Source organism: Myotis nattereri (assembly GCF_964212035.1).
Source record: "Myotis nattereri genome assembly, chromosome: 1".
NCBI lineage: Eukaryota > Metazoa > Chordata > Mammalia > Chiroptera > Vespertilionidae > Myotis > Myotis nattereri.
This window is the reverse complement of record NC_138075.1, coordinates 24,486,555-24,503,404: the sequence shown is the minus strand read 5'-3', so window position 1 is coordinate 24,503,404 and position 16,850 is coordinate 24,486,555. Positions and strand designations below refer to the sequence as shown.

The following is a 16,850-nucleotide window of genomic DNA, read 5'->3' as shown; positions in this document are numbered from 1 at the left end:
CCTCCTACAGCACGACAGCATTGTGATAGCAAGAACCACATCTGTTCTGCTCACAGCTGCCGAGCACAGGGTCTGGCCTGCAGTAGTTCACTGAATATTTAGTGAATGAATGAGTCAGGAGTTGTCTCTAGGAGCCGTCTTACCATCCTACACCATCATTTATTTTGGGGTGGTGCTCTTGGAGTTATAAAAAAATGTGCTAATTATCATATAATGACCACTAATGGTTATAGTAATTAGTATGTAAAAGCACAGTGGTGACGTACGGGGTGTATGGGGCCATCCCTATACTCTGAATTTGGAATCCCACTGCCAATCTCTGTGGGACTCCCATAGACAGGGTCATTCCTTTGGGGAAATTCTGTTCAGAGTTACCAACACTGGGAACAGGGAGAGCTCAGTTTCCTCTGACTCAGTGAAACCATTCTAGTCTGAAAATTAAATTAAAATACTGGGCCAGTGGTGGCCCTCAGGCTCTGAGATAGATTTCCCCATCAAGGGTCATCCCTCCTCCTGATTAAAAAAAAAAAAAAAAAAAAAAAGGCAACTCTTTCAGGATGAATGATGGAAGCAAAATCTTATCCTGCTAATTTCCTCCTTCTCTCATTAGAGTCAAAGTTCATGGCCTCAGCCTCTCCTGGGAACAAGAGGGCAATCAAAGAGAAAATAAAAAAATTTTCCCTTCCCATTCCTTCCTATCTCACAAGCTCTTAGTCTGCGGTTTCCTCTTCTTCTACTAAAAGGAGGTAAGGATTGAGGATGGAGAAGGAGAAAGAATGTCGGAGGATATAGTACTTGGATGACCCTGAGATTGGGGTTGGGGGGGTGTTTAATTGGGTGAAGGATGGCGAGACATAAAGAATCTCTGGAGATTCTTCAACAATTCTCACATCCCAGACAACCAAGACACAGCCCAGTTGCCAGGACATCAGGGAACCAGAAATGCAGCCAGTGGGAGGTGATGACAGCAAAGAAGCAGGCAGATCTGATACACAGGCCCCTACAAAGAACTGTGCCCTGTGGGAGCCTGCAAACTGCTTAATATTCGGTAGTGAAAAGGAGTGGGTGTTGAATGTGAGACCTTGAATCACGAGATTCATACTCTATTTCCAGCTTAGTCATCAATTTCTGGGAGGACCCCAAGCAAAAAGTGAATGTCAGAGACGTTGCCTAACCTGCTGCCTATGGGAGGGGTACATATTTGTAAGAGGCTTTGAAATCTCTAGATGAGAAGAATGCCAGGAAGAGCTATTATTATTCTGAGTGTTGATCATATCAGAGCCAGAGCATCATTGAAATCAGAGGCCACAGTATTTTCATCTTGGGTGGGTCAGTCCCTGGAGATCTGTTTTCTAATCGCCTCAGCTGAGAACAGGGTCATTGCTGAGGTCCATAAGGGATACAACCAGAAATCTCACCGGTGGTTGGTAGCAATTTCCAACCCAGCTCCAGTAATTTTCTGTGCAGGCAGATCCTGGATCCTGGCCAAGTAAAAGTTGCCTAGAAGGATGTGCAGGCTGTGATCTGATAACACCTTTCCCTCTCGGTCCCTCTCCCAAGCCCTCTTCCTGCTCTCTTTCTTTTACATGTGTGTAAGGCTACTTAGAAACTTTGACTCATCAAGGGACATTTGGAGATTCCAAAATGATTACCCCAATTGTGAATATCCATCTCCAACCACTTAGCCTTTTTTTTTAAAAAAATATATTTTATTGATTTTTTACAGAGAGGAAGGGAGAGAGAGAGTTAGAAACATCGGTGAGAGAGAAACATCGATCAGCTGCCTCCTGCACATCTCCCACTGGGGATGTGCCCGCAACCCAGGTACATGCCCTTGACCGGAATCGAACCTGGGACCTTTCAGTCCACAAGTCGACGCTCTATCCACTGAGCCAAACCGATTTCGGCGCCAGATATGTGACCCTGGTATTCTCCTTCTCTATTCACCCACTTCTACCCTGTACTATAAACACTCCTGTCCCACTCCCACCTCTGGTTTCTGTTCTGCAAACCATCCAGATTGCCACTCCGAAGGGATGTGTTAGTCACTGAGCACTTAAATGACAGTATATTTCTTTTCCTGGTCTCTTCAAGGCTAATAGGCTGACTACATTTATAACAGGACTTTAATCTAAGTTCACAACAAATGTCCTGAATAATCTAAGTAGCAGCCATCCATGGCATAATCCTCACAGAAACAGATATTGTATTTTTTGCTATTGCACAAAGTGGGCAAAGGTTGTCTAGCTGAGGCAGAATGAATCACTGGATAAAGCCAGAGCTGCTTGTAAACCACAAAAAATCTTAAGAATGGACATGTGACTGCCAGGCATGCTTTAGGGAGAGAGCTGAGCTAATTCTATAGTATCACAAAGATCGTGGGTATGATCAACATGGACTATTCTCTCAAATCTCCAAATCCTGGGGCTTAAATGTCATTTAGAAACTTCCAGTAGAGATAAGCTTAGGACTGATTAAAAGGGAAACTACTTCAAAGTGCAGTTAATGAAGGCATGGAACGCCTATCCAGGGAGGCAATATAATAAGAATACAGAAAAGATCAGAGCAAATTTAGGAGTTGCAGGGCCATACATGAATGAACTGGCCATTTTTCAACCCTGGTCCTACATCAGAATCCCAGGTCCCTCTCCTAGTTTGAGGGATTCCGCTTAACTAGCTCCCTCAAGTGATTCTAATTCATAACCAGGTATAAGGACCACTACTTGAATATATTCTTCTCAAGGTAAGAGACTATTGAATGGACTATAGGTTTAACCCAGCTGGTATCCTTGTGACATGGAACCAATTCCAGAGAAGCCATCAGACTCTGGACCCACTGACCAAATCCAGTTGCAACATAACCCTCTGGTCCCTGGCTCATTTAGAACCTTCTCTGAGATCTGTGGGGCGTTCCCACCTCAGGGATGAATCAGTTGGGGCTTTTGAGAACAAGGTACTAACCTTTGGAAGGGAATATTCAGATTTGCTTCCCAGAATAAGGTACAGACTTCTTGAAATATTTCCCTCGTGGCTCTTTTAGCAGAGTACAAGGCATTCCTTCATTCAGTCAAAATTCATTGACTAGAAATTAGACACGTACTCTGCACTAATGGTTTGTTGCTGAGAATATAAGTAAATAAGACAGTGATAAAACAGACCAGATGCCCTCCCTAGCCTCATAGGTTCTTAATAGGCTCCTAAAATTTTTACATTTTATTATAGTATCTCCCAGGAAACTCTACCTAAGGGTGATTCTACCCTCTTAGGAACACAGTGTTTGAGTTCTTCTGAAGACAGCGCTGACCTGAGGCCATGAACAACTGTAAAAGGAGACGCCCATCTTTTCTTTTCCAATGTACATACAAGTGAAGGACAAAAATGAACTTCCAGAGGATGAGAACTATACCTTATTCACCTTTGGATACCTAATACCAGATACAGTACCTCGTGCATAGTAAGTGTTTGGCTTTTTTGAGTGAGTGAATGAATGCATGACGCTTGAATCTCAGTTCTGCCACTTACTGTGTATCCTGTACAAGTCACAGAATCTTCCTGCCCCTCCGCTTCCTCATAACTGGAGAGTAACTACCTTGCCCAATTTGTATAGGATTAAAATCACATGTTTTAAGAGTCATTAGGACTGTGGCTGGCATAAGACAGGCACTCAACCAACGGTTGTGGTGATGGTACATACTTGTTAGCCTGAAGACCCGGGAACCAGAAGCTCCTAAGAGCCAAATTGTATGGTAAGACTGACACCTAGTGGTGCACTCTTAGAACAGGAACCTAAAGTATAGTCAATTGCTGGTTTGAAACTTAAATTGGGGAATAACTAAGAACGAAAGAGTATCTGTTTGTGATAAATGAAATAAGCCAGTAAGAGAAAGATATGATTTCTCTCATATGTGGAATTTAATGAACAAACGAATCTAACAAGCAAAACAGAGACAGACTCATAGGTAGAGAGCAGGCAGACAACTCTGGTGTGTGTGTGTGTGTGTGTGTGTGTGTGTGTGTGTGTGTGTGTAGGTTGTTGGGGTGGTGGTAGAGGGATTTAGCAAAAAAAAAAAAAAAGAGAGAAAGAACTCATGGACATGGACAATAGTGTGGTGATTGCGGGGGATGAGGGAAGTGAAGGTGGAAGTGGGTATAGGGGGAATAAACGGTGATGGGAAAAATAAAAATTTTAAAAAGAGTACCTATTTTATACAAGTAACAGTTGTTTTCAATCCTGACTGCATATCAGAATGACTTCTGAAGCTTTTTTAAAAACTGATGTCTGTATTTCACCCTCAGAGATTCTGACTTAATTTGCAAAAGGTGTGGCACAGGCCTTTAAAAATATAAATATTTTATTGATTTTTTACAGAGAGGAAGGAAGAGGGATAGAGAGTTAGAAACATCGATGAGAGAGAAACATCGATCAGCTTTCTTCTGCACACTCCCTACTGGGTATGTGCTCGCAACCAAGGTACATGCCCTTGACTGGAATCGAACCTGGGACCCTTGAGTCCACAGGCCGACGCTCTATCCACTGAGCCAAACCAGTTAGGGCAGGCTGCAACATTTTTAATAAAACAATTTTAATATGCAACCAGGTTGAGAACCACTGCAGTTGGCCCGTAAGACAATTGTTTTTCTTCTCATGTTACAAATGATGAATGTAAAACTCAAAATGATAATTTGTATGGTTACGTAGTTATTCGCAGCGGAAGGAAATCTGAACTTGAGTTTACCATTTTTCTACTACATCACACTGCATGTACAGAGGCTTCGGAGTTCCGATGCGCTTCACTGTGGGAGACTCAATCTCAGAGGCTGCAGGGAATTCCATGACTCTATGGGATGAAACGCTCCAAGTGAGTCTGGTGTTGATGGGGTAGCATGGTCCAATGAACCCTCTCTCTAGAGCCCCTCTTCTCGGAGCTTTAAACTCTACTGCTCTGTCGATGGGTAAGTAAGCAATATGAAGTTGTTTGACTCTGAATTGAATAGCTACACGGTAAATTTAGCCCAGCTGGTGTGGCTCAGCGGTTGAGAGTGGACCTATGAACCAGGAGGTCTCTGGTTCGATTCCCGGTCCAGGCACATGTGCCTGGGTTGTGGGCTCAATCCCCAGTGGGTACCATGCAGGAGGCAGCTGATCAATGATTCTCTCTCATCATTGATGTTCCTATCTCTTTCTCCCTCTCCCTTCATCTCTGAAATCAAATATAGATATAGATATAGATATGTATTTTTTTTAAAGATAAATTTAAAACTTGCTTTTCCTTTTCTGAAATCATGGATATGTTAGAGAATTAAAACAGATTAAATGAATCATCCATATGGAGTTCCAGAAAAGAGTTGCCTACACCGCTACTGCACACTTACATTTTTTGCCAAAACCGGTTGAGGGGATGGGTGTTAAGCCAGTAAAGGAAAAAGAATGTGTTTAAATTCTAACATCTGAGACTGTGTCCTGAATTGGCCTTCCACAGAGGTTCTCAGAGGACAGATGATCTTGAAAGGCGTGAGAAGCACAAGTCTCTTTCAAACCCATCCTGTACAAACTTCCAGCTCAGCCCAGGCATGGCAAGTGAAGGGGGGCTCACGGGGTCAGTGAGGAAGGCTGCAGCATCTTACAGAGAGGGCTGGGATCCAGGCCACTGCCTGGCTCAATTACTTGCTATGATGATTTCCCTGAATTTTATGAGGAATGATTCTTCAATTAGTGCTGGGCAGCAAATGCGAGCAGGCTGAGGGGCCCAAGGTTCAGCCAAGTGGGCAATATACTAGAAACTCACCATCTGAAAAACCTACATCAAGGGGTCACGAACTGCCAGTCCAAGTTTGGCCCACAGATGTTTGTACACAGTGTTGACTTACAGGGTTTTATTATTTTAAAACTAATCTCCACTATTCAACATTGGAGAGATTTCATATAAAGATCTACATTTTTTAAAATGAGCTATAGTGTAGAGATTCTTGGCTGTTCTAGTCCTTGCTGTACCCCCTGGAGCCTAGAATAGTGCCTGGAACATAATAACTTCAATAATGTTATTCAAAAAACAGTGCTATGAAATAGGAGTTATTTTCTTCATTTTACAGTGAATAAAAGAAATCTGAGAATGTAAGTAATTTAACTACGGTCACACAATTGATAAGTAACAGAATATTTGGATCTAGGTGTGTTTGACTTCCAAACCCGTGTTCTGTCCACCACACACACCACACTGCCTGCTGCCCTACACACAGTCATGAAAGGCTTTCAATTTAGACTTTTAAAAATCAGATTTACTGAGATAGAGCTAACATACCATACAATTCACCCATTTAAAGTGTAAAATGCAGGGTTTTTTGTATAACCACAGGGTTGTACCACCATCACCACAATCTAATTTTAGAACATATTTATTCCCCTTAAGAAACCTCATTACCAGTCAATTCCTATTCCCCTTCTCTCCAGTCCTTCCAGCCCCAAGCAACCACTAATCTACTTTCTGTCTCTATAATTTTGTCTATCCTGGACGTTTTATATAAATGAAATCATACAAAATGTGGTCTTTTGTAACTGGCTTTCTCCATTTAGCATAATGTTTTCCAGATTCAACCGTGTTGTGGCATGGATCAGTACTTCATTTCTTATTGACAAAAAATATTTCACTGGATGGATATACCAAATTTTTTCTATCCATCGATCAGTGGATGGAAATTTGGGTGGCTTCCACTTCTTGGCTATTATGAATAATGCTGCTACGATATCAATTTAGATTTTTGACATCATTTCAAAAGTTAGTCAATTTTTTGAGTTAAAAGCAATGTTAAGTGTATACATAAAAAATCCACCATCCTTTATAAAAATTCAGCTGGGCACTTCATTTAAAAAAAAATAGTTGGAGTCTCAAAAAAGGCAGTGTCCAGCTCAACCTTAACCTCTGAGAGGCTCTGATACTGCCTCCAGTGAACAAGCCCATTTTATCCAACTAGACAACAAACTCCTAAAAGCCAGAAAATATTGGTGTATACTTCCTGGTATATCCATGATGATTAAATACAGGCATTTGGTGACTATTTGCTTACAACACAGACATCAAGAAATGGATACAGCCCGGCCGGCATGACTCAGTGGTTGAGCATCGACCTATGAACCAGGATGCCACGGTTTGATTCCTGGTCAGGGCACATGCCTGGGTTTTGGGCTCGATCCCTGGTATGGGGCATGCAGGAGGCAGCTGATCAATGATTCTCTCTCATCATTAATGTTTCTCTCTCTCTCTCTCTCTCTCTCTCTCTCTCTCTTTCTCGCTCTCTCTCCCTCCCTTCCTTTCTGAAATCAATTAAATAAAAATAAATGAATACAATCCTGGCCAGGTAGCTCAGTTGGTTAGAATGTTGTCCTGATACACCAAGGTTTCAGGCTCCATCTCCGGCCAGGGCACATATAAAAATTAATCAACGAAAGCACAAATAAGTAGAAAAACAAATCTCTCTCTCTCTCTCTCTCTCTCTCTCTCTCTCTCTCTCTCTCTCTCTCTCTCTCCCCTTCCTATCCTCTCTGCCTTCCTACCTTCCTCTCTCTCTCTCTCTCTTTAAAATCAATAAATAAATAAAAAAATGTTTTTTAAAGAAATGGATACACAGAACAAACTGATGGATGCCAGAGTGGAGAGGGGTTGGAGGGCTAGGTGAAATAGGTGAAGGGATGATGAAGTAGAAATTGGCAGATACAAAATAGTCATGGGGATGTAAGCACAGCATAAGTGAATACAGTCAATAATATTGTAATAATTTTATATGGTGTCAGGTGGATACTAGACTTTTTGAGGGGATATATGTAAGTAATATAAATGTCTAACCACTATGGTCTATACCTGACACTAGTATAATATTGTATGACAATTGTAATCCTATATAATAAAAGGGTAATATGCAAATTGATCCTAACAGCGGAACGACTGGTCGCTATGAGGTTCACTGACCACCAGGGGGCAGACGCTCAACGCAGAAACTGTCCCCTGGTGGTCAGTGCACTTCCACAGGGGGAGCATCACTCAGCCTGAAGCCAGTTCATGGCTGGCCAGCACAGCAGCGGTGGCAGGAGCCTCTCCCACCTCCACCGCAGTGCTAAGGATGTCCAACTAATGGTTTAGGCCCCCTACCCAGGGAGCGAGCCTAAGCCATTAGTCACACATCCCCCAAGGGCTCCCAGACTGCAAGAGGGTTCAGGCTGGGCTGAGGGACACCCGCCCCCCCACTTCAAGGGCACACATTTTTGTGCACCAGGCCTCAAGTTAAAAAATAAAATGTTTTAAAAATGATGGGGTAGGTTGAGAGGATTATTAGTGAGGACCAAGAGGAGGTTGTGGTAGGGGAGAGAAAAAATTCCAACACAGATGCTTTTCTTTTGACCCACACCCCACCACTTAGTTGTTGGTCTGGTCAGAAAGAATTCTCTTGATGTAGTTGGTTCACTAATGATGCTAACTCAGATGAAGTATGTCAACGAGTAAAGACATGAATCTCTGTTGAAAATGAAAATGTCCTTTAGGTCTTGACCAAGAGAGGGCCAGCACCATGTTTCTCCCACATGCTAGGCCAAACAGAAGCTTACAGTGAAGTTGATGGATGTCTGTGGCAGAAGAAAGAAAGATGAAAAGAGGAGCAATAAAGCAGAGACAACTAAGACATTCTTTGTGAGAAGAAAATCTACAAATGCTTCAGTCAGGAAAGACAGGCAAGGCCTTTTATAAAGGATCTGTGGGACTCCTGTAGTATTTTGTCATTATAATATTTTGTTAATATGAATGGATTGGTAAGGAGAACGGATGCCCAGCTTCTCTATTGCAAAGTAACAAGTGATCCAATTTGGAAACAGGAAGGAAAAGGGGAGTGTCATGGACCTCTGCCATGCTCATTCCTTCCTCCAGCCCTCTATCCCGTCCTTCCCCTCACCTGGAAGGTCTCACTCCTCCTCTCTGCCTACCTAAGTCTTGTGCAATCTCTGAGATCCAAGCAAGTTCTGTGCCTCCATCTCTACTCCAGTACTCAAAAGCCCCCTTCACAGGCACTCCCACAGAACATCTGTGAGCCACACAATTCCTACTAGATGGAGCATATTGTCTATGAAAGGTTCTTGTATGTGTGTCTTAGAAAACCTCTTGTGAACGCCTCAGAGACAAGGGCCATTTCTTCTGTGGCTGCTATACCTCTCTCAGTGCTGACGTCCTAAAAGACCCTCTGTTTGGCCTTGCTAACTGACTGGAGGGTTCCATTCTGCTCTCTCGTTCTTGCCAGCAACGCAGAGTGGACAATAAAGTCCATTCACTATGAAATGACTAAGTCAAAGATAAAGGAGCCAAGAAAGTACTCTTACAGAATCACTTATTTTTTTTTATTTTTTAAATATATTTTATTGATATTTTACAGAGAGGAAGGGAGAGGGATAGAGAGTTAGAAACATCGACAAGAGAGAAACATTGATCAGCTGCCTCTTGCACACCCCACATTGGGGATGGCACACCCCACATTGGGGATGTGCCCGCAACCAAGGTACATGCCCTTGACTGGAATCGAACCTGGGACCTTTCAGTCCGCAGGCCGATGCACTACCCACTGAGCCAAACCGGTTAGGGCACAGAATCACTTAGTGTCTCAAAGGACTTGTGGTAGCCAGATCTCAGAATCCTGAGGTTTGATAGATGTGGCAATAACTTTGAAATATGTGATGGTGCTTTTGAGATTACTATTTCACTTGGGTGGGAGGTGTAAACTAATAAATAAAAATATGGGTGCCCTAACTGGTTTGGCTCAGTGGATAGAGCGTCGGCCTGCGGACTGAAGGGTCCCAGGTTCGATTCTGGTCAAGGGCATGTACCTTGGTTGCGGGCACAGTAGGGGCTGTGCAGGTGGCAGCTGATCGATGTTTCTAACTCTCTATCCCTCTCCCTTCCTCTCTGTAAAAAATCAATAAAAATATTTTTTTTTTAAAAAAGCGGTGCTTAAAAAAATAAAATAAAATAAAATAAAAATATGGGTTACATGAGCCAGGAAAAGAGAAGGTTTTCTGTTACATGATTAACTGATATCCCACAGTGTTCTTTCCCCACCATGTTCCATAGTTAGTAGGGGTTCAGAATATTGCTTTTCGTACTTCTGATGTTAACAGTGCTGCTGAAAGAAAGGATGTGATTCGGGGAAGAGAAAGGGAGAGAAAGATTCATATTGCCTTATTTTTTTTAAAAAAAATATATTTTATTGATTTTTTACAGAGAGGAAGGGAGAGAGATAGTTAGAAACATTGATGAGAGAGAAACATCGATCAGCTGCCTCCTGCACATCTCCTACTGGGGATATGCCCGCAACCCAGGTACATGCCCTTGACCGGAATCGAACCTGGGACCTTTCAGTCCACAGGCCGACGCTCTATCCACTGAGCCAAACCGGTTTCGGCCATATTGCCTTATTTTAATCATTGGGTGTCCCAAAGCTTTTTAGGGAGTAAACAACAATCAATATTTAGGAAAGACTGCTGGATTCACACTACTTTGAATTCTAGGTCTCTCCTCTTCTGTGGCAATTTTTGGAGTATCATGTGCTCATACAGAGTCCCATCTTTTTTTTTTTTTTTTTTGAATGTATTTTATTGATTTTTTACAGAGAGGAAGGGAGAGGGATAGAGAGTTAGAAACATCGATGAGAGAGAAACATTGATCAGCTGCCTCCTGCACACCCCCTATTGGGGATGTGCTTGCAACCAAGGTACATGCCCTTGACCGGAATCGAACCTGGGACCCTTCAGTCCGCAGGCCGACACTCTATCTACTGAGCCAAACCGGTTAGGGTACAGAGTCCCATCTTATGACACAGACATAGTTTCCAACTTTTCATGATGCTTAAATCACTTACACGTTAGGTACATTGAGGCTCATGAGAATTGCTAATTGGCCTTGTGAAACTGTGGCCATGCTTTTCACGGATCTAAAAGTATTCACACCCACCCACACAGCAGAGTGGGGAAATGACTGTGCTGGCTTGTCCAGTGCTAGTAATAGTCAAGTGACATGGCCTCCTCATTCCCCATGAGCTACATTTAAAGAACCTGCTCCAGAATAAGACTAGACTTGGGGCTTAAAAAAAAAAAATCACCTAAGCTACTAGTATTTCCTTTCTAGAAAAACGGGATTCTAGTTTGGATTTCAGAAAGCTCTTTATATAGTTTGCAAAAGATGCTGGGTCTTTCAGTATTTTTACTCTAGTAAAACTTGAAGCTCTGACCTATATTTAGTATGACTTTTCTGGGATATGGAAAAATATGCTCTATCATTTAATGTGATGTCTTTAACCCTCTGTGTAAATGGTACACATTAAAAACCAAGTCTAGCCCTGACCGGTTTGGCTCAGTGGAGAGAGCATTGGCCTGTGGACTGAAGGGTCCCAGGTTCGATTCCAGTCAAGGGCATGTACCTTGGTTGTGGGCACATCCCCAGTAGACGGTGTTCAGGAGGCAGCTGATCGATGTTTCTCTCTCACCGATGTTTCTGGTCTCTATTCCTCTCCCTTTCTCTCTGTAAAAAAATCAATAAAATATATTTAAAAACCAAGTCTAGCCCTGCCAGTGTGGCTCAGTGGTTGAGCGTTGACCTGTGAATCAGGAGGTCACATTTGATTCCCGATCAGGGCGTATGTCCGGGTTGTAGGCTTAATCCCCAGTGTGGGGCGTGCAGGAGGCAGCCGATCAATTATTCTCTCTCATCATTGATATTGCTATCTCTTTCTCCTTTTCCCTTCCTCTCTGAAATCAATAAAAAATATCTATATATATAAAAGGCTAATATGCAAAGTGTCCCTGTGGGAGTTGTACCTGGAAACCAGTTCGATTGCTTGCTAAGATGTGCGCTGACCACCAGAGGGTGGTGTGGAATGAAGGAAGGCCCCGGCTGGCAGCCTGAAGGCCCCTATCGGCCCTGATCGCTGTCCAGGCCTAGGGACCCTACCCGTGCACGAATTTCGTGCACTGGGCCTCTAGTATTTAATAAAAATACAAGTCTACTATTAAATAGATATTTTTTATAAGCATAATGACAGATTATACAACATCAATGAAAGAATATGACTGGGTTCACTGCTACCTGTGTCTTGGAGCAAGAGAAGGGTTCATCCTAGAAATAATCACCTTTCCTTCCAAAGGAAGAGGATATGACCCTGGAAAAACCTTGTCTCAGCTAGAAATCTGCGCTGTCAGATCCAAACGGTCCCATTGCAATCCTTTTCTCCCAGGCGGTGCGTAGATCTTTGACAAGTGATGATTGATTTCTCCTTCTTGTGTTTAGGTCAAAGGCTGGACTCCGTGACCAGGGACCTGGTGTGCGAGATCTCACAGGCTGCAGAGAAATATTAACACATGAGTGCATATGCAAAACATGTGGTCTCATATGAATGTAGAGCCAAAGAGAATGTCTCTTCAGCCATGGTTTATCAAAACAGCTCTGTGAACGACTATAATAAACATGAAAATAGAATCTATGTGGTTAAGACCTGCCTCCTTTGACCCAGTCAGGAGCCTCAGGGGGAGAACACACCTGATTGTCCACACAAGAAGGCTTGAGTCTATGTCTGTGTGGCGATCTCTGAGGTTAGCCTCTGTTTCCTATGTCTTTATTATTACGCAGAAGTAGCAGCAACTTTGAGACACTCTTGTAGCTATGACTAAGAAGTCCTCTTCCTGGGATGTGTTGAGGAGGTGGATTCACTCAGGGTGAAGAGCCCCTGGGGACCCAGCATTGCTCTATTTCACCCCCACAAACCAATGTAGTGATGGCCAGGGTTGAGACTGTACCTATATTAAAGCTAGATTAAAGTATCCCCAGGAACCTAAATAGTCCTGATATCAAACAGATTTCTGCATTACTCCATGGATTAATAAGAGGATATCCTCAATGCCAAATGACTTCTTGGGTTAGGACAAAAGTATGAATAGAAGCCCATTTTCCATATGTCTAAATAGTTAAATGTTGTAAGTCAAGCTAACAAACTGTTGAGTAAAATACATTCGATCACCTACCTTGACAGGAGACCAGGCCTGCATTTGAAATGTTTAGATTCTTTGGAGCTCCTTATCAAAACTTAGCAGTGCAGGAAAGCTGACCTGGAGTCCACCCATCTCTTTCTGTTCTCAGCTCCATTTCACACTGTGAGGACCTCACACATACACACGTAGAAACTTCGGACTGCATGCCCAAGTTATGTTCACATACCGCTCCAAACAATTACGGTTTGCCACCCCTTGAGTCTAACGGTACACGCACTTGCATTGCTGACCACCCTTGGGAAGACACGAGTCCACACAGCCCTAAAAATGGGCAGGGAATTCCAGAATCTTGGGTACCCAGTGTGTGTGGTCTATGAGGCAGGGTGCGGCCCTATAGACTCCTTGCTCTATGGGGAGGCATCTGTCCAGAGGTCAGAGCTGAGACCTCCAAAGTTGAGGCCCCAGGACAGGAGTCCTCCTGCCTGTTCCAGTGTGTCACTGGTTCGCTTATTGCTAGTCATCCTGACATAAGTTTGCCTCACAGAAAATCTACTACTGCCTACCAAACTGGTGATGTGACATGAAGGTACAGGATAAGAATATGTCCTATGGTGCCCAACACTGAAGAATGTTGGCAATGGAGGAAAAACAAGGTTTGAAATGTACAGGGCCAGAAGCTAGTTTATAGAAAATTCTTCTAGTAATCAAATGTATAAAATTATAAAAGGATTGTTTTCACTTCATGCCTAATAAAAAAAGTTCTCTCCTGATAATGCAGCCTTATAAATGCACCATCCATTTTTTTTATTAGGAATGAAGCAAAATGGAATATATCAGATTGTGCACTTGTAGGAAACAAACCTATAGTGGTACTATAAACAGTGAGTTTGTCTTTGTGTATATGTATCTTCATTTTTTGTTAAATAAATAGGAACATTTTTATTATGACACCTAAAGAATTTAATGGGATTATTTCTGATTTTTATACTTGATTATTCTTTAATTAATCTCAAAAGCCTAATACCAGATATATATATATAATTGATTTCAGAAAGGAAGGGAGAGGTAAAGGGAGATAGAAACATCAATGGTGAGAGAGAATCATTGATCAGCTGCCTCCTGCATGCCCCCTACTGGGGATTGAGCCCGCAAACCGGGTATGTGCCCTTGACTGGAATCGAACCCAGGACCCTTCAGTCCACAGGCTGATGCTCTATCCACTGAGCCAAAATGGCTAGGGCCCAGATTTTGATATATGCCCACTCACACATTTGCAGAAAGAATACCATGCCTCTTATGGTATTTTTTTTTTTTTTAACAGTACAGAGGTCTTTTATTTTTTTGCACTTGTCATGCCTTGAATTCATAGGGGATGGGTCCCAGCAGCTCAGGCTCCTTTCCACTGGTTCTCACAAAGTGCTTCTCTGGGTGGAGCAGGCTGGCGCTTCAGCTGAACCCAGGAACCTTTCACTGTGGCTTCCTTCTTTTTCTGATCATTTTCCTTCACACGTTTCAGAAAGCTCTCTCAGCTTTTAGAGTGCTTTATATGCTCAATATGTACATTAATTCTCTGGGCAAGAATCTTGCCCTTGTTTGTTTACAACAATGCCCACCGCAGGCTGGGTAACTGTAGACTCCTCCAGTTTTGCCACGGTAACATTTGTGAGACATTCCTTTTTGAACAGTGCCCATTCCTTTGATGTCTGCAATATCACCTTTCTTGTAAATTCACCTGTATGAGGCCAGAGGAACAGCTCCATGTTTTCTGAAAGGCCTAGAGAACCTATAGCGGGTGCCTCTCCTCTTCCCCTCTGGGTTAGTCATTTCGGCAAATTATTGGAAGATGGCAGTTCCAGTCAAAATAAGAAATAACATTTCTTATTTCACAAATAACATAATTTCAGCTACACATCATATTATGTTGTATTATAAATAATAAGAGCCAATCCAATATTTATTATCTTTTTTTTTCATTGCTTTCAAAAAATGAATAAATCAATTATAATGGACCATTTCATTTTAATTTTGACTTTCATAATGTATTCCTCTATTTATCAATTATTTCTATTACACTCTTTGAAAATTCAAGTCATGATAAAAAGTAAGTCTGAACACGAATGCTTATTTGTAGCAGCTTTATTCATAATCACCAAAAACTAGAAGCAACCAAATGTCCTTCAAAATTGGAGTAACAAATTGTGGTACATTTATACAATGGAATAGTGGTCAAAGACAAGAAATGAACTATCAAGCCACAAAAAGACATGGATGAACCTCTTTAAATGCATACTGGTTGCTAAGTGACAGAGCCAGCCTGAAAAGGCTACACATAATGTATGACTTTAATTACATGACATTCTGGAAAATGCAAAACTATAGACATAATAAGAAGATTCGTGGTAATCTTAACGTCAAGTTCCTTTGTTTGTTTGTTTTTAAAGGGGATTATATTGATTAAAAAAAAACAGAAGAGCTAGGCAAGTAATGATTAGAGATTGGAAAAAATAAGATGCATTAGGGGAAGTGTAGTTTTAAAAAACACTCTATTTTTAATGGCACAAGTGATACATGTTCAATGTAGAAAGTCCAGAACATAAAAATAAAGAAAGAAGAAAATAAAAGTTACCTGGAATCCCACCATCTAAAGATAAACACTGTTGAATATTGCAGTGGAAAGACTCCTAATTTTTTTTCAGTAATATGAATGGATCTATATATGAATGAATAGATATATACACATACAAATCGACACACAAAGTACCCCAACTGGGATCCAACTGTAATATTTATTTTGTCTGTTTTTCCCACTCATGATATATTAGGAACATTATTCCATGTCCTTAAATTATATTCCTAAAAATGGTTATTAATAGCTGCTTTTGTAGTGAGAACTAAGTAGAGCCACAGGAAAAGTGATGAAATGAAAGATAAGTCAGGCTCCAAAAGGTACCTCCCAGTCACTACGGAAACTAGGAGACAAGGCAGCAACAATATTCCTCCAGGAAATCACAGAATGCTGGAAAAAATGAAGATGAAGTCACAGGAAAGACAAGGAGGAAGAGATGTTTGTACAGGATGCGGAAGACAAACTTACAGCCTTCCTCTAGCTGAGCAGACTGTGCCTTGGCTTTGAGAGCGAACACGGACAGCTCCTCCCCCTCGTTCCCTGCAGACTGTGTCCATTGTATACTGAAAAACAATCTCATTGAAAAGGCAATTAAAGCTCCTATTGACAAACTTGACCTGCCTTCTTCAGCATTTCCCCAGGGGATCACATGTCAGAGCCCCATCAGCACACACACAGCCCCTCTGCTGTCCCTTCCTTCAGACACTGCAGCCCTAGACGAGGCCACAGGACTTGGAAGGAGAACAGTTGGTGTCAGCCGCTACCCTGGCTCTTGGCCAGGTAACTTTGTACAGGGCAGTACCTCACACAATGGTTTTGTCTGATATCGGCCCCACTGACTCAACTTCCACGGGGCATATGCAAAAATAATCTAACCTCCCTATCCCACTCTGTCATGCTGCCCAATTCAGGAACTTCTCTGCCTTCCCAACTCCTGTTTCCTCTGAAGTAGGCTAGTGACACCCAGTCATCATATAGGTAATACAGGGTTTTGTGCCATAATAATAAATTATTATTATAACTACCATTTGTAAATGTTTAGCTTTAAACCAGACTCTGTGCTAAGTGCCTTATGTGCATTATTTTATCTTTACAACAACCCTATAAAGAAGTAGGTTAAAAAAAAGAAAAAATAATAATAAACTTGTACTAAAATAGCACTTCCCAAATACCAACTGGCTAAAATACAAATTTAAAAAGAAGAAGAAGAAGTAG

The 16,850-nt window shown here is 41.9% G+C and overlaps 1 protein-coding gene and 1 pseudogene across 2 annotated transcripts in view; both read right to left on the bottom strand.

Moving 5' to 3' along the window:
- Positions 1-12,203: 12,203 nt before the first annotated feature.
- The window catches only part of HEATR4 (HEAT repeat containing 4), a gene marked incomplete at both ends in the record, with an annotated part of 44,885 nt that continues 40,238 nt past the window's right edge, over positions 12,204-16,850 (bottom strand). Inside the window, one exon of the mRNA XM_081100367.1 lies at positions 12,204-12,362. Within this exon, the coding sequence (XP_080956493.1) occupies positions 12,204-12,362 (159 nt within the window). The remainder of the gene's footprint in view (positions 12,363-16,850) is intronic.
- On the bottom strand, positions 14,279-14,833 carry LOC308526688 (large ribosomal subunit protein eL21-like; annotated as a pseudogene). Its single transcript has one exon. The product of its transcript is annotated as a large ribosomal subunit protein eL21-like (transcript).